Source organism: Thalassophryne amazonica, chromosome 10, assembly GCF_902500255.1.
Source record: "Thalassophryne amazonica chromosome 10, fThaAma1.1, whole genome shotgun sequence".
Classification (NCBI taxonomy): Eukaryota; Metazoa; Chordata; class Actinopteri; order Batrachoidiformes; family Batrachoididae; genus Thalassophryne; species Thalassophryne amazonica.
This window is the reverse complement of record NC_047112.1, coordinates 47,450,874-47,469,285: the sequence shown is the minus strand read 5'-3', so window position 1 is coordinate 47,469,285 and position 18,412 is coordinate 47,450,874. Positions and strand designations below refer to the sequence as shown.

Sequence of the window (18,412 nt, the reverse complement as noted above, 5' to 3'; positions counted from 1 at the left end):
CACAAATGGGAGATTAAACATTTTGCCAATGTGAATGCAGATGAGGCAACTAGTACCACAACCAGCACCTCTTAGCAAGTGGCAACCACAGCAATTTAGTTTTCTCTCATCATTATGCATCACTGAGAACTGCTATATATCAAATATGGCTCAGGCCAAAACAATCTCTATGGACCAAATAATATATTAACAAGGTGGACATTCAAGTAGCAGCTGTAGACAACTGTATGCTAGAAATAACACCACTATGTGTCATTGTGCTGTTCAGTGACAGAACATCTGATGAACCTGATGGTCAAGATCAGCAAGATCAAACAAGCACGAGGACACTACATCATGGATGAAGCACAGAGAGCATTATAGAAGGTGAGTGCTGTCTTTGGGCGGGTCACCTACATGATACAGTTTTTCCGCATAATGTGGTATATGAACCACACACAACTCATAAGTAGCATTAAATTCATGTTGAAAAAAGACTGAAAACATTTGGACATTGACCAATTATTATTTAAGCCATCTAATGTATTGAAGATAAATGCAGTGAATTTGAGGTCATTTACATCCAAAATAGATGAACAGTGTCACAGTGTTGTATCCTCTTTTCAGTGACCAAACAAAAAATAAATAAAGAAATACTAAGTCCCTTCAGCTGCTCCCTTGTTTTCACTCGGGGTCGCCACAGCAGATCCATGGTGGGCCTGCATGTGATTGGCACAAGTTTTACATTGGCTGCCCTTGACGCAACTCTACATTACATGGAGAAATGTGGCAGAGGTGGGGTTTGGACTGGGAACCTTCTCTACTGAAACCAAGCGCACTAAGTACTTGGCCACCCACCACCTCTGACCAAAAAAATCAATAAAAATTGAAATACCTGAACAATCTAATCGAATTACTAATTGTTATTTGTAATACTTCATTCTAATCATTTGCAGTCAATGACTAACTAATGTTTGGGCTCCATAGACATCCCCAGATGCCAGATGTTGGCATGACATGTTTCAAATGGTGAGCAATTCCTTCCTCATATTCTTTCCATCATTTTGGTACAACTTAATCTTTGTCTCATTTGCTCACTTACAGTACTTTTTTCTGCAAACTTCCTGGTTTTTGTTTTTCTCCAAATGCTTGTAGTTTACATCTGGTTGTAAACCCATTCCATTTAATGTGGTGAGGTCAACTCTTAATTGCTGACTTTCACACAGATGACGTAGTTATCTCCTGAGGGTGTTTTTGAACTGACCAAGTGTTGTGAAGATCTTTTTTCCTTCACCAGGGAAAATTTCTTCCTCCAGCCACACTTGGCATTCATGTTTTCTGATGTTATGAAGCTTGCCATTCTGCACTGCATTGTGGATTTGGGCAACACAAATGTTCTATGATCTCTGTGATGACTTTGGTTTATCAGCCCAGTCAAAAAACTTTGTCTTGCATATGGACAATCAATAACAGTTTCCAAATTTGAGCAGCTAATAACTCTATCAACATCCAAAGATTTGTTGAAGATATAAATCAAATATTTTGCAATACTTGACTTTCTTTCACATAGCCACACACTTGATAAATGCATTTACAAAAGAAATGGCAACTTTAAAAAAAGCAAATAATGTAGTTGATACATGACTAAATTGTAGAATTTATGAGCAAAACCTTCAACCACTTCTCTTTTTAATATAACATCCATTAGAAAACGCATTTCATGTATAATACTCAATACTCAAAACTACACCTCCAAATGGCTATGTTACCATCAAAGTGTGTCCAAAAAATTTGACTGGTACTGTAAACATTGGCATATTGTGCAATGCCAATCAGTAACTAACATTACCTAATTTTTTAAACCACAACTGTTTGCTAATAAGAAAAAAAATAAATTCATTAAAAATAAGTCTGAGCTGGTCTTTATTAAAAAAAAATGTGTTTATAAATTAAACATGACTGCAAATAAAAGATCTTATGTCTTGTTGAGTCCACCATTAAAAACTATTAAGGAGTGTTTTATGTCTGAGTCATAACAGGTTTCGAACATCTGTCTGCTTTACACTTCAGTAGAGTGGTGATGCTTTTGTTTGATGTTTTGTTTTACATTACAAATCAGCGTGTTCCTGTAAGTGTCACTAGCATGACTAAGGTTGAATCTTATTCAGCTGTCACAGAATGGTAACAGCCACAAAGTTATTTTGGCAACATGATAGTGAAACATGATGTGAAAATGATAATCTGGCAGCCATGTTTCTAAGTACAAAGAGAGTTCCATAATTCCTTCCTTGGGCACACAACACATGCACATGAACAGCCAGCTGGCCCACACCTGCAGCTTTTCAATGGTTCAAGTGCAGCTTTTCAAAGAAGTGAGATGATTGAGTACTCAAATTGTTAATTTGAAGGGCAAAACATTTATCTGGATGAAAATCTACAGGCCAAGAAAATAACACAACCTTGTGAGAATTATGTAGTTTCAACATCGATTTCTATTTACTCACTAGATGCAGGACCGGGGTGAGCCGCTCATTTGCTGGCTGTTGCCAGAGTGCCACCATCTCGGTTATTGTGTGACAACCAGACCAATAAAAATCAATGTGGACAGGATCAATGTTTTCAAGAGAGTTTCACCATAAATCTGCATTTTCCATGTTCTTACTGTGCTGTTACATTTATTCAAACTCAGTCCCATATTTGTACAGCCACTATTTGTCAAAACACAGAATACAAATACCATTTATATAATAAACTTGAATTAATTTGTTAGTCCCAGTCCAGACAGAAAATAATACCATCAGTTTGTCAAACACACTATATGTGCCACGACACCAGTTTCTCATCCCATCCTTAATTCATTTCATTATCAAGTTAAGTTAAAGATGGGAAATAATCAGAGGTGAAACTAAGAACTTCACACGCTCGCATCATATTAAAGATATTAATATTAAGGATGGATCTTAACCCACTGGGGCTGACGCCGTCGTAAACGACGGCTAAGACCAAGCTTTACTAATTATAATAACTTTTGAATGATATGAGACAGAACTTACTTTTTTTTTTTTTGCTGAAAAGTTAACTCCGTGGACCTTTGAGCCAGCCATCGACCATCTTTGTACTCCTCATAGAAGCTGTGTGATGACGTGCGCAATGTGAGTGTCCAATCAGAATTGGTTCACCGTCACATGGTTTTCCAAAATCCAATCACAGGGCAGATTTACCTCACGTGAAAAGCCAAAGATCACTTTCAGGAGTGATATGTTACTTGATGGCCCATCTGAATAGCTCCAATGAGTACATACTATTAGTACATATTCAGTGCGCCCTGCGCCATTACGCACAGCGATCAGTGAAAGCAGGAGCAGACGGAGAGCCTCTGATGACAATCTCACGTGGGTCAAACAAAGTGTGTAACTACCAGGACTGCTCCACTAGTCTGCATGTGAATGTTACTGGATAAACTCTGTTTGCTTTCTCGTGTAAAGCACTGCTTACCATATCAATGGACAACAAAACGCACAGACCATTTTGTATATATTGTTCAAAATGTGCATTTGTGTTTATTGTTTGAACCTTTTTGTTGTACAGTCTTTCACACAAGACCTCAAATTACCTTTATAAAGTTTCAAACAGTTGTTCTATTTCATTCCTCCTGACCGCCAGAGGGCGGTGCTTTAGCACCTGGATAACTACATGTGCGCAGCACAGAGGTCGAGAATATATACCAACAAAGTCACACCATTGAATGTGACCTGGGTGAAGTCACTGGTTGTCTTTATATACCAGACGCACCCAGCACTCGCTTCTTTTCTACATTCTCGCATTCTTAGAGGTTGAGAACGCATTTAGCTGCGATTGCCGCTCTCGCTTGTAGCCTCGCATCCCACCTTCGGTTGGAGCTATGTGCACTGCCACCAATCCTCCAGAGGCTGCGAGACACGGCTTCACCGTTTTTTTTGTATTCTTTGACGCCTGTCGTGAGTACACCTTCCTAAATGCCGGGTGCGCGCCTTGCTGCTGCCCTGCTGGTTATTTTCCTCTGTGCACATTAGCTGTGTTGTTTCGATGAAAGCTGGCTATTTGTTAGTTGTGTCGCTAACACATTACTACGTGGTAGTGTGTGTATTAGAACCAGTATAGTGTACTGTGTTGGGCTTGCCGTGAGTGTTTTCCACTCCTTGAAGTACTTTGTCTGCACTGCCGCCATTTGCTAAGTTTAACAGCTCCGCTAGCAGCTAGTGTTGTCGTCGTTGCTCTAAGTGACTTAGCACTTGGGCTGTGAGTTTTTTCGGCTGTGTGCATCGTGTTATTACTGTGGCTGTGAGTGTTTCACGCTCCGGGCCTTGTATTAGCTTTTACACTGTGAGTGTTTCACGCTCTGTGCCTCGTGCCAAGTCTGCGGCTGGAGTGCTTCACGCTCCGTGCCTCGTGTCGAGTCTGCGGCTGTGAGTGCTTCACGCTCCAGGCCTCGTGTCGAGTCTGCGGCTGTGAGTGCTTCACGCTCCGGGCCTCGTGTCGAGTCTGCGGCTGTGAGTGCTTCACGCTCCGGGCCTCGTGTCAAGTCTACGGCTGTGAGTGCTTCACGCTCCGTGCCTCATGTCAAGCCGACGGCTGTGAGTGCTTCACGCTCCGTGCCTCGTGTTACTATTTACACTGCGTGTGATTCACGCTTTGTCTTTCCATTTGTAACCATCAGGGCTTGCGTTAGCCATCTGCACGCAGTCCACAATGTTGACAGAGCCTTTGTTGCATGGCTGTAGTACCTGTTTGGCTCCCTTGAGCCCAGATGATGGACATATGTTTTGCCCCTCCTGTCTTGGGATCGGACACCTGAGGGAAGCCCTGACTGGCGATGCCTGCCTTAATTGTGCCAGCATGCCACTGGCAGAGAGATCTGCTAGACTTGCGGCATTGGAAAGTGGAATATCTAGTGCGACTTTGGCCTCCAGCCCCAGGAAGGACCCAAAGCGCCGTAAACGCCCACATGCAGGAGCCCCTTCTGCTAAGAAGGTTACTCATGACCATGCTTTGGCTGAAAAGGTCGAAACGTTGACTTCTGAGTTTGCTCTGATTAAGTCCTTGCTTCTGAATCTACAGCCTAAGGATGCAATGACAGTTCCTGCTGTCCCTAATGAGGCTGATCAGACCAATGTAGTTACTCAGCAGGAGGACGATGTCATGTCTATTGCTGCAACTGATTCCTTGTACATGACAAGTGATATAAACTGTGTGGAGGATGAGGATGAGAGGAGTCTTTCTCCAAGCCATTCAATAGTGGGCCCTCATACCTCCAAGGCAGAGTCCATGCCACAAACCGAACCTGGACTATCCTTTGTCAAGCAAGCTGTTCAGTTGGCTTTATCCAGGCTTGGGGTCGACAATCCCCCTGCGGAAACCACCGCTTCAAGTGCCTTTTTCAAAGTCACTCAGAAGCCTGAGTTCAACGTTCCAGTTTCACAACCATATATCGAGGAGCTCCACCGATGTTGGGCGGACCCCAAATCATTGACCCATCTATCACAGGACTGCAGAGCCCTTAGCTCTATGTGTGATTCAGCGCAGTATGGTCTGAACCGTATGCCCGCCGTTGACAGCATTATTGCGAACCTGGTTGTGGCTCCAGCTGATGCTGCTCGGCCGGATGCCCGCTGCCCACGCCCTCAGTGTAGGGTCACTGATGACCTCCTCACCAAAAGCTATGACATAGCTGCTCGCATCGGTCGCCTAGGCAACTCACTGTCCCATTTAGCCCTTGCCCTCTCAAAGTCTTTGAGGGAGGCAGAGGTTGATGATGCTACGCAAAGTCTTAATGATGCCTCACTCCAAACCTTTGCTTATATGTCCAGAGAGCTTGGCAGACTGATGTCAACCCTTACCATCACTAGACGTCAGGTGTGGCTTGCGCAGTCCCCCCTTTCCGAATCCTGCAGAGGCACACTCCGTTCGCTGTCGGTTCTTCCAGGCCAAGTATTTGGACCTGCGGCCCAACAAACGTTAGAGCGTGCTGTCGAGGCTAGTAAATCTCGTCAACAGTTTGTTGACCTACACCGGTCTTCCAGACCTCAGCCAGTCAGACGTGCTACAGCTTTTCACTCTACATCCAGGCTTCCGCCGACTCCCAGAGCTGCACGTGCTTTTGCAGTTGAGGGCCAGCTCTCCCAGCAGCCTGCCTTTCGTGAGCCTACGGGCAGACCCCCGAGAACTGAACGGTTTCGCAGAGCTTCCAGTAATCGCACCCAGAGGTCCTCAGGGATGCGAGGCAGAGGTGGTCGGGTCTGACTGCCAATGTTTGGCCCCCAGCCGTTTTTCATGAAATCAACTCAGCCACTGGGAGGCCCACGTTCAAGACCCATGGGTCATTTCAACCTTGTTCGAAGGTTACAGAATTCAGTTCGGATGTCGTCCTCCAAAGTTCAATGGGGTGAGGATGACTGTTGTTTCCGACTCGGTGCAGTCTGCTGCCCTACAACGGGAGATTTTGGAACTCCTGGAGAAGGGGGCCATAGAGCCAGTTCACAGATCAGACCAGCTCAGGGGGTTCTATTCAATTTACTTCCTTGTTCTAAAGAAGGATGGCGGCTTTTGTCCTATCCTCGATCTCCGACGTCTGAATCGTTATATCAAAGTGCTGCAGTTTCACATGCTCCGCACAGTAGACGTCCTTCAAACTATCACACCAGGAGACTGGTTCACAAGTGTCGACTTAAAAGACACCTATTTCCATGTGCCAGTGGCGCCTCATAACAGGCAGTTTCTCTGCTTTGCTTTCGAAGGTCAGGCATACCAGTTCAGGGTGCTTCCTTTCGGCCTCTCTCTTGCCCCTGGTACATTTACTTGATGTATGGCTGCAGCACTAGCCCCACTGCAAGCTCTTGGATTAAGAATCCTACCCTACTTAGACGATTGGCTTGTCTGCGCTCCGACTCAGGAGCAGGCGCACAACGACACAGCTCTTCTACTGAACCATGTCTCTCATTTAGGACTCACAGTGAACTTTGCAAAGAGTTCTCTTGTTCCCAGTCAACAAACGACCTTCATCGGCATTGCCATCAACTCCCTGACTATGACTGCATCGCCTCAAACCCTGGGGGAACGTGGACTTCATCTGCAAGGGTGTCCCTCTAGGCTCTGTTCCTTCTCGCCGAGAGGTGGTTGTTACAGATGCATCACTCAAAGGTTGGGGGGCCGTGTGGAATCACAGGATGGTGAGGGGTGTCTGGAGTCCCCAGGAGAGACTCCAACACATAAACGTGCTGGAGCTTCGCGCTGTGCGACTGGCTCTCAAGCATTTCCTCCCAGCCCTGAGAGGAAGACATGTTCTTGTCCGGTCAGACAACACGTCAACAGTCTATCACATAAACCATCAGGGGGGCACCAGGTCCAATCACTCATTGGCAGAAACTCGGAAGCTTCTCTTATGGGCGTTGCCTCGCCTTCAGAGTGTCAGAGCAGTTCATCTGCCCGGTGTACAGAACAGCGCAGCGGATTTACTCTCCAGACAGAAACCACCACTGGGAGAGTGGAGACTGAACCCGATTGTGGTCCAAATGATCTGGCAGAAATATGGTGCAGAGGAAGTGGACCTTTTCGCTTCAAGCATCTCGACACATTGCCCACGATGGTACTCCCTCTTGGAACCAGACAGCCCGCTGGAGCAGGATGCATTGGCTCACCCGTGGCCGGATTGCCTCCTTTATGCCTTCCCTCCTCTCCCGCTGCTGATGTTGACACTGCACAGGATAGATCAGAGCAGCCACAGGGTGCTGCTGGTTGCTCCATTCTGGCCTGGGAGGATTTGGTTTCCCATGATTCACAAACTCCTCGAGGGAGAACATTGGGCTCTCCCGGAGAGGAAGGATTTGTTGTCACAGCTACAGGAGAGGATTTGGCACCCTCACCCAGAACACCTTCAACTGTATGTGTGGCCGTTGAGGGGCCAGACTCCTTGTTAAGTTCTTGTGACCAGGCTGTTGTTCAGACTATCCTTAATTCACGTGCTGCTTCTACCAGGGCTTTGTATGACAACAGATGGAAGCTGTTTGCGTGGTGGTGTGAGAAACAAAAGTTAGACCCGGAGCATTGCCCTGTGCCTATTCTCTTCACATATTTACAAGAACTGCTGGAGAAAGGACTTTCTGTCGCTACCTTGAAGGTTTATGTTGCTGCAATCTCTGCCCGGCACGTCTACGTTGATGGCCGGTCAGTGGGTTCACACCTCTTAGTGTGTCATTTTTTGAAAGGTGCTCTACGTTTGCGGCCTCCAAGGCTTGCACGCGTACCTTCATGGGACCTTCCTCTAGTCCTGGAAGGTTTAAGCTTATCCCCTTTCGAACCAGTTGAAAGTGCTGATCTTAAATGGGTGTCAGTGAAGACTGCCTTTCTACTTGCACTGTCTTCGGCTAAGTGGGTGGGAGAGCTCCATGCCCTCTCAGTCGCTGGGGACTGTTTGCGATGGAATTCTGACGGATCTGGGGTTACGCTGTGGCCTAATCCGTCCTTTTTACCCAAGAGAATTTCAACTTCATGTTAACCAGCCAGTTTCCTTGGCTGTGTATGTCCCGCATTCTGATCCAGGATTATCTGTTTCAGGTTCCCTGTGTCCTGTCCGAATGTTGAAGCAGTACATTAGTGCGACTGCCGGGATCTGGAAAACGGATGCCCTGTTTGTGTGTTACGGTGATCACAAAAGAGGCTGTGCTGTCTCAAAGTAGCGACTCTCGCATTGGGTCGTGGATGCCATTTTACAAGTATACAGGTCCAGAGGTCTTCAGCCTCCTAAGGTTACGTGCCATTCCACCAGAGGGGTGTCCACCTCCTGGGCTGCACTGAGAGGTGTCCCTTTGAGTGATATTTGTGCTGCTGCTACGTGGGCTTCGTCCTGTACCTTTGCCCGCTATTACAGACTGAATGTGGCCGCTCCTCCTGCGGTGACTTCGGCGGTGTTGTCTGCCTCCACTCCCCACTGCTGATGCGAGGTGAGTGTGACTCTTCGTGACCTTGTTGGTATTAAGTCATCCAGGTGCTAAAGCACCGCCCTCTGGCGGTCAGGAGGAATGAAATAGAACGAGAGTTACGAATGTAACTACGGTTCTATGAATTCCAGATGACCGACAGAGTTGCTTGTCACTCAGAGTCTTGCGAGTTCATTCCGAAAAGAAGCGAGCGCTGGGTGCATCTGGTATATACAGACAACCACTGACGTCACCCAGGTCACATTCAATGGTGTGACTTTGTTGGTATATATTCTCGACCTCTGTGCTGCGCACATGTAGTTATCCAGGTGCTAAAGCACCGCCCTCTGGCGGTCATCCGGAATTCATAGAACCGTAGTTACATTCGTAACTCTCGTTTATTATAGTTTGCTGTGTGTTTTGAATAAATGTGTGTGGAAAATTATTTTTCGCTTTATTTTTTCCTTGCCTATTTTTGATTGTAAACCTTTATTACACTTATAAAACACAACAAAAACATATATATTCTGAAAGCACAGGTTGTCCTGAAAAAAAAGAGACATAAAACTTGAATGTGGGATGCAGGGAGAGCTGTTAACAGCAATAATAAAACATTATGCCAGGCGAGTGAACTGTCCAAAAAATGCCCTCAGACCCCAGAGGGTTAACCCGCCTGTTGCTCCGCTTTTATGGAGTTCTTCTCTGCAAAAATATCAAATAAAGTGAAACAGCCACGCCAGCCACTGTGAAAATATTAATCTCATTCGTGTATATTCTTATATGAGTAGACTATACAATGTCAAAGCAGCTGTCTGTGACCTGCCAGATTTGAGAGAAAAAGCATTTCCATTCTATGAATTTGCTCTTACAGAATATCTCAGGATGGAAAACCTGATGTGAAGAAAAAACCAGAGGCTAATGAAAAAGGGATAAATTGAGACTTATAAAAGCGAGACTTCTACCTGAATCGGCAAATGAATGGTGATATTTATCACGAAAGCATTCAGGCAGTAAAACTGAAGTCACTACTTCACAGAATACAGATCGACACAAAAAATAAATCATTTTCTCACCTTTATTCAGCAATGATAGTGATTTCCCCACATCATTTATATTACACATAATACACACGTTTGAAAGCTAACTCCACAATTTATTGTTATTTATTTTTTATTTATTTAACCAGCTGATACTCCTTTGTCAGCTTGTTGCAGCACCTGAACGCTGCACAAAACAGCATTTTCAGATCACTTTAACCCAAGTTTAAGTCGCCGCATCAGATTTTTATTTAATGCCTGATGATACGGAATAACACTAAGCAAGATGGCAGCTGTTGGCAACAGCTCACAGGCTGCATCCACCATCTAGTGGATTAAACAGAAATCAATGAGTTTCAATTAAATATGCATTTTACGATTCTAAATTGAAAATTTTCAAAATAACCAAAACGCTGTTTAATTTGCTAAACAGTAATTTATTAATATCCAGAGACCTTGCAGACCAACACAAAACATGGCACGTGGGCCCCACACTGGGCTCCCTGCACATGCACAGCCACAGAAAGACAGGAGGAAGAAGCTTGTGCTGTTTTGTTTCCATGTTTATTTGTGCTTTAGATTGTAATCGCTGTCAAATAATGTTTTATTTCTCTGGTTGACTGCTTTGGTTTGGGAGCACCTGTAGCTCGCTCAAACTGCGCTGCACTCGCTCAGACTGGAGGCAAGTCATAAAGCATGGCACGGTGGACTGACATTTTCTAGACAATTTGCTCATGCAGGCTGACATGAAGTCTGTTCTACTGGTTCTACAATTATGCCGTTAAATACAGCCAAAGGTTCCTCAAATAACCTGAAATCAAGTCAACCATTCATTCAGAAGCTTGTACACGTATGTATATTTTTTGTCTTTTTTAATCTTCTGGAGTCTTCCATGCTTTGGTTGGTGATCATCTTATAGAGGTATTCCTCCAAGTCTATTGACACTGCTGACCCCAAAAAAGCTGACACTGAGAAAAAACAAATACATTTCTTATAACTATTATTAAAAAAAAACTGTGTGGTAAAAAGGAGGCATTCTAATTAATTTAACCAAAACCCTGACAAAATGGAATATGTGAAGTAGGAGAAAACAGAAGTTGAATGTTTATAGTCAATCTGTGTGTAAAACTGTGTTACCAACTGTATATTAAACACTAACCCAAATTTTGACCTTGGCCTGTGATTTTGATTTTTAATTAATTTTTTTTTCTCAAAATCAAATTACTTTGGGCAGTGCAGCAGCCAAGTGGTTAGTGTGCTTGTTTCGAGAGCAGAAGGTCCCCTATTCAAGATGAACTCAGTCCACTCTCCTTGTAATATGGAGTTACGACACAAAGGGCATCTGGTGTAAAACTTGTGCCTAATATGTATGCAAATTCATATCAGATCTGCTGTGGTGACCCAGACTAAAAAAGGGAGAAGCAGCAATAAATTATTTTATTCTCAAAATCAAGCCATTTTATCCTTGGCTGACCCACATTCATTTCACCAAATTAAATTTGAGAACTAAGATATATACATATGGAGAAGCAATAAAAAGAGAGTTAAGTGACAGCAAGCCAGGCTGCAGCCAAGAGGGAAGTGAGAACACGGAGAAAAGCCAGACTTGCCTTTTTGTAATGCTTGTCGCTGATATCTTGTGTAGCAGCATTAGACGTATCGGTGGCTTTCAGTGCAGGATCACCTGAGGTTTCTGCCGTAAAAAACACAACAAATATTTGGCTATTTAAGTAACAGCGTCATTGACTAAGGATCATTTATGCAGAATTCGGTTACTTAATTTTTGCTAGAAAGAGCCAGACAACTACAGTTTATCATTTACCTATGATTAGAAAAAGAGCAGTATGATTAACATTCAAATGTTTGGAAAATGTAGAGTGGCGACAGAACCTTTATTGCGTGCAGAAAAGCAAATCTGCTCATTAATTCACGGTAAGACAATAATATGTAAAAGGTTTTACTTTATTTTTTTGTTTTAACAGAATAAGGAAAACAAATATGCTTTTTTGTAGTCACTGCAGACATGGAAGATGCCCAGAATGAAGACTACTGACAAGTACAAGAGCAGTTTTTCTTTAAAAATGGACTACTTGCTGCATTTTTGTTGTTGTTGGGTTGTTGTCACTGTTGTTAATTTATCAAATGGGTTCGCACTGATATTTTAATGCTTAGCCAATGTGGCTAAATTACTTATTTTCTCTTTAGCCACAGTTTCCTTGAACCACACAATGCATCTATAAATGACACCAATGTCATTAGTAGCCAAATTCACATACCAAATGTTTCTTGAATGATATCTCACAAGACAACAATTGCACCTGATGTATAATTTGTACAAAGTATATGACCATGAATAAAAAGGTTCTCGGGCACTGTGGCTAATAGCAGCCACATTATTTTGAAGTCTGTCACACCTCGACGATTTAGCCTGCGTATGCCAACCGTAGTAAAAACGCTGGCATACGACTAATAACTTAATGCAGCTGTCACATCCTGACGATTAACCAGAGTATGCCGACATCCCCGTGTCCACCGAGTGATTTGGGTCGGTACTGCACGGTGTGGTGCGGGTCAGAAACAGAGTAATTTTACATTATTTCATTTTAGTTTGTCTGGGTGGATCATTTTCATTGCAACCAGAATGCTGATGAGTCGACTGATAACTGTGGCAAACGCTGCCGTGAATGAATGAAGCGCTGTGACTCTTTAAACTTTTAAAGTGTTTTGATCGGTTCCATCGGATCGGTGAGAGCTTTTTGAATTCAAAAAAGCTCTCACCGATCAGGCGGGGAGAACCGATCAAAGCGCCAGTCGCTGTCTGATGGCGACCGGCACTTTAAGAGTTTAGAGAGTTACAGCACGCCATTCATTCATGGCAGACCAGGGAATCAGGCTTGATCAGACAGGGGAACCAATCAAAGCGCCAGTCGTGAGCTCATCTGTGATCAGACCGCGACACCAACATCCTCTGAGAAACGCACCTGGAGCCACAGAGAGACTTGCTTTAAAAAGCTACATTTCCAGCCACGACAAGAAATTAAAGTATTTTCAGGCATCATTTTCCAAAATCGGGAGGCTTTATGTGGATACATGTTCATCAGACTGTGATGATGACTCCCACTGATACGAACAGGTAGATTATATTACTCCGTCTGTGAATGAAACAGTCTGTCCGTATGAGGACTGCAGCTTTCAGCCAGTCAATGGACAGCATCAATGGACGTATTTCAACTTATGTGTAAATTACAAGAAACGTGTGTCAACAATCTCATAACTTTAGGCCCGGTCACACAGCACACGGCGTTACCTGAACGAAGGAAAAAAGTTCCAAAGTCACAAATCGTCGAGAAAAAGTGGACGAATGAGCCTGGACTTCTCCCATCACTAAAAAGCCTGCAAGTGTAGAGTGCATAAAAGAACAAAACAAAACCAAAACTAACAAAAGAAAAACGAAGCGAACGGTGACTTTGACACTTTAAAACAAAATCAAAATGAAGCGCCAGCATGTGATCATTTGTGTAGCGTGTCTGTGCTGTCCACAGCCAACTTCAGCTGTGGCAACATGTGCACGCACACACACGTCGCAACCAGAGGCATTGAGAGGCTGGAGAGAGAGAGAGGCTGGAGGTCGGACGACAATCAAATGGAACACTGACAGTACTGGAACTACGCAAACGATGAGGAACCGTCAAAACAGAAAGCAAAATGGAATATGGACGAATTGAGGTTATAGTCAGGATTCGTTCACATTTTTCAACAGTTTGAAAATTCTGACGAAGTGCCAGCTACAAGAACGAGGCTGGACGACAGTTTAAAGATGTCTTCAAAAGTCAACGAAAGTGTTTCTTGTTTCGTTTTGGCTTCGGTGTCTTTCGTTAGTGCCGTGTGACTGGGGCTTTACCTACAACGTATGTCCCGCATGTGCGGGATGTATGAGTAATATGCTGGCATGTGCTGAAAATTTTTCAGCATGAATAAAATGTTTCGAGGTGCTCAGCATATTGCGACGTATATCAGTGTGCTCTCAACTTATAAAAAAAAAAAAATACCCATAACATATTAGACATACGGCAGCGTACACCAGCATTTTTTAAATAAAGTCAGTATACGATGGCTAAATCATCAAGGTGTGACAGGGCCATTAGTGGCATAGCATTTCTCTTAACATTTGGCTAAGTGGCTAATAGTTAGTACTAACCCAAACACAAACCCCAGATATGCTTCAAATCTGTAGGACAGAGAAGGGAAGAGAGGGAAAAAAAACCCCAAAACAAACAAAAAAGCAATAGCTTGAACAACACATTGCTCCTGAAACTCCAACATAAGTATTTTTACTACTTTCATCTTTTACTTCTTTTAAGAAATTAAAGTAAAAGTCTATCTTAAACATATTGGTGCAGCTTGAATTTAAAAAAGGCTTCAACACTTGTGACAGATGCTTTCATCAAATGTAATATTTCACATTAGGTTTCAGTGGTGGCTGAGAGGCAAAGGCAACAACAATGTACCAAAAAGATGCAACATCCATGGTTTGATTCCTTAACAGATTTTTTTAACAACATTTCTCTGTATCTTACTCTCATTTCCAGTTCCACTTCCACTACAGCATCTAATAAAAAAGGACCCATCAAAATCTAGAATATTCACAGCTGAGCCCAGCTGTGAATATTAGAATATAGATTATATGAACCAACATAGGGCAGCAACCTGTAAGTCCCTTCGGCTGCTCCCTTGTTTGCACTTGGGGTCGCCACAGCAAATCCAAGGTGGATCTGCATGTTGAGTTGGCACAGGATAGGAACCAGCCAGACAATTATATATTTTTAAAAACAAATGTCAGAACAAAGTTAAACACACCACATCTGGATTTAAGTGCGTGTTTGACCAGGAAATAGAGATGGCATTTTTAACAGTCACAAAAAGCAACACAGTTCAACACCTCAAGTTAAACATTAGTCAACTTTCACTGTATATCACCAACTGCTCATGCCATTTCAGCTTTTGCATCTTAGTGCCAAAATGCAAACAAATGCAGGCTAAGGTAAAAATGTTGTAGTTTAAAAAACTTTATATATAATTTTTGAAGTAAATATACACACATGTACATCCATGGGAATCCTCTCTATGTTACCAGGTTATATTTCTGCCTGTTCTGTGACAAGAAGCAGTTTATTTTGAGGTTTTTAGCTTGTGCTGTACTATAACATATTGTATAGCTGTGTAACAATTGACAGCATTAAAATTCTAACTCAATACAATTGTTTTTGTCCAATTTGAAAAGCTAAATTGTAAAACATCCAGAAATTACCCTTTACTGATTTTGTAACTATATCCTATTGAATAAAAACTACATTAAAAGGCGTCTATCAATGTTGAATGAAATTAAGAAAGTATCTTAAAGACGCTGAGCTTTTACCTGTGCCATCAAGTGTGTAAACAGAAACACCACCAAAAACACAATCACGTGATAAGATGGTGTTTCCACAGAAGCAGAACTAAAAAAGGTGCTAGGAAGAACTACTGGGAAGTTGGTTTACACACCTAAAAGCAGCAGACCAGAAGCTCCTTTGACTTCACTACCCAAAATCCCACCTGTGAAGATTGTGCAGGAGGACAGGAGGGTTGGGGAGGAGGAGAAAGAGGGGCACAAGACAAAAATCAAAAAGACAGAACCTGAAGGATTGTGGTTACGGGTAGGGACCAGATCCTGAACAACGTTACATCTAGTCATTAGGCTGGTGCGAGTGCATTCAACAAATTATATTAACCAATAAAAAAAAATACAAAGCAACTTTCCAGCCAGTGTCAACTTCACGGGAATGCTTTCTTACAATTTAGGAATGACTGAAACTGAAGCATTCTGCAGATTGTGGTTTATGGACTGTTGTTTATGAGATATTAGGTTCATTGTTTTCATTCAGCACTTAGGCCCCCTTTACACAGTACGGCAGCAGACGCGCCGATCCACAGAGGTGACGAGAAAACACCTTTCTGTGTAACTGCTTCAGCGGCTCTTGTACGCATTGGTGTGTCACATGGAGTTTGTGCACTGCAGATGACATCACATTTCCACAGAGATTTGCCGGTATTTTTGTGTGTGTTTTTTTTTCCTTTTTATATATGCTGGATTTTGAGTGGTTTGCCCTCATATTTTCTCAGTGTTTATATGCACTGAGTGTGAGAGAGGGAGAGACACAAAGAGAGAGCGAGAGAGTGAGCGAGCAAGAGAGCAGATAAAATGAGCGGCCCTTGTACGCGTTGATGTGTTACATGGAGTTTCCACGCTACAGATTACATCACATTTCCACGGAGATCTGCCGGTTTTTTTTTTTTTTTTAAACAGATGCTGGGTTTTGAGTGGTTTGCCATGATATTTCCTCACTGTTCATATGCAATGAGTGAGCGACAGACAGAAGGAGAGACACAGAGAGCGAGAGAGAGCAGACAAAATGGCCTTAATATTAAATGATTAATTTTTCACACCATTTAGATCCTTTCCCACATATGGCCTTTCTGTGTGGAGTCTACATGTTTCCCCATGTTTGTGTGGGTTCCCTCCGGGTGTTCCAGCTTCCTCCCACATCCAAAGACATGCAGGTTAGGTGAACTGAAAACTTTAAATTGTCCGTAGGTGTGCGAGCGGGTGTGAATGCATTTTTCTGTCTCTCTGTGACCCTGTGACAGACTGGCAGCCTGTTTAGGGTGTACCCTGCCTTATGCCCTATGACTGCTGGGATAGGTTCCAGCCGCACCCACGTGACCCTTAATTGGAGTAAGTGGGTATAGAAAATGGATGGATTCCAGCGACTGACTGTTGTTCTCTTCAGAAAACTCACTTTTTTTGTTGTCTTCTTGGCATTCTGTCAATAAAACTCTGGATTATACAACTGATGGGAAAAAAAAAGACAATTGATGGTGAGTCCACAATGAACTTAATGTACCTAGATTAGGGTGGTCCTTAATTTGCAAAGTTTTGACATTTAATACTCTGACCTCCTGAATAGGCTCCACTGGATGAGAAAATATGCTGTGTAAAATTTTGTTTGTATAAATACATTTTTAGAGGTAGCTCAAAAGCATTGAGAATGTGCTATTTTCATGCTATATAACGTGATACAAACTAAAACTTAATGGTGCCCTAACCATCCTAAACAACACACCAAAGGTCCTGACGAATCCTCCTGCATTTAGAAATTCAAGATGTCCTCCACAGGTGATTTTCAAGCTTTAGTTTGTATAGCATCAGAAACAAAAGTTCCTGATAAACTCTGCGAACATCAGCTGACCACAAACATACACGGTGTATCGAAAATATATGCCCAAAGATCCTCTTCAAAATCCTTGGAGAGTATTACACAGTTGAACGCAGAACAGTCCATCTTGGCACTGTGTGGAAGCAGGGAAAAATAATTCCATTACACTGCCACACATTGCACAAAATGTTATCAACTGCTCACTCTGTTTAGGTGTTGGTGGGACAAAAAAAAAAAAAAGCACTGCAGAGGCTTGCTTGGAATCAGATCACGGTCAAACACTGCTATTTTTTTTAGAGAAATTAACACATATAGCCCTTTTTCTAATTCTAAACAAAGTCCACAAGAGCAGATGCACAACCCCAATTCCAATGAAGTTGGGAAGTTGTGTAAAATGTAAATAAAAACAGAATACAATGATTTGTAAATCCTCTTTAACCTATAGTCAATGGAATACACCACAAAGATATTTAATGTTCAAACTGATAAACTTTATTGTTTTTGTGCAAATATTTGCTCATTTTGAAATGGATGCCTGCAACACGTTTCAAAAAAGCTGGGACAGTGGTATGTTTACCACTGTGTTAGATCACCTTTCCTTCTAACAACACTCACTAAGCGTCTGGAAACTGAGGACACTAACTGTTGAAGCTTTGTAGGTGGAATTCTTTCCCATTCTTGCTTGACTTCAGTTGTTCAACAGTCCGGGGACTCTGTTGTTGTATTTTGCGCTTCAAAATGCACCACACATGGGGCGCTATTGCGCAGGCGCGGCATGTAGACGTGTTTAGCTTGAGCTCTCCACCACAACTTTAACAAAACTTTTTTACGCCACGCTAAATCCTCTCAGAAGCGGGTATTTTGTGCTTGTGCCTTTGCCTCAAGGGCTGGACTTTCTAAACTTGAAGATGGCTCCGCCAAAAGCTGCCTCGGGCAAAAATAAAACCATCGATGGATTCATCGCTAATGCTAATGCTGACAGCATCCCCACTGAAACTGCGGCTAAAGCTGAGGGAAAGGCACCAGATGATAAGGCTCGGATGTATGAAATATGTAAAAAGATATGCAAGGAGATGTCGGACTCGGTTGTGGGGAGATTGGGGGAACGTTTCGACGCTTTTGAAACAAACTTCCAGTCTGTGCTCACTGCGCAAACAGAGTTACGGAGCCGCACTGACAATCAAGAGCAGAT

At 43.0% G+C, this 18,412-nt stretch overlaps 1 protein-coding gene and 1 long non-coding RNA gene across 2 annotated transcripts in view; one reads left to right on the top strand and one right to left on the bottom strand.

Annotated features, from left to right (window-relative positions):
* Nucleotides 1-18,412, bottom strand: part of opa1 (OPA1 mitochondrial dynamin like GTPase) — a 119,850-nt gene that overhangs the window by 79,046 nt on the left and 22,392 nt on the right. Inside the window, 2 exon segments of the mRNA XM_034179956.1 lie at nucleotides 11,578-11,660; nucleotides 15,509-15,559. Coding sequence (XP_034035847.1) covers nucleotides 11,578-11,660; nucleotides 15,509-15,559 — 134 coding nt within the window.
* Nucleotides 1,226-11,076, top strand: LOC117518736. Its single transcript, XR_004563058.1, has 3 exons — nucleotides 1,226-1,451; nucleotides 1,896-1,898; nucleotides 11,049-11,076. It is a non-coding gene; the product is annotated as an uncharacterized LOC117518736 (long non-coding RNA).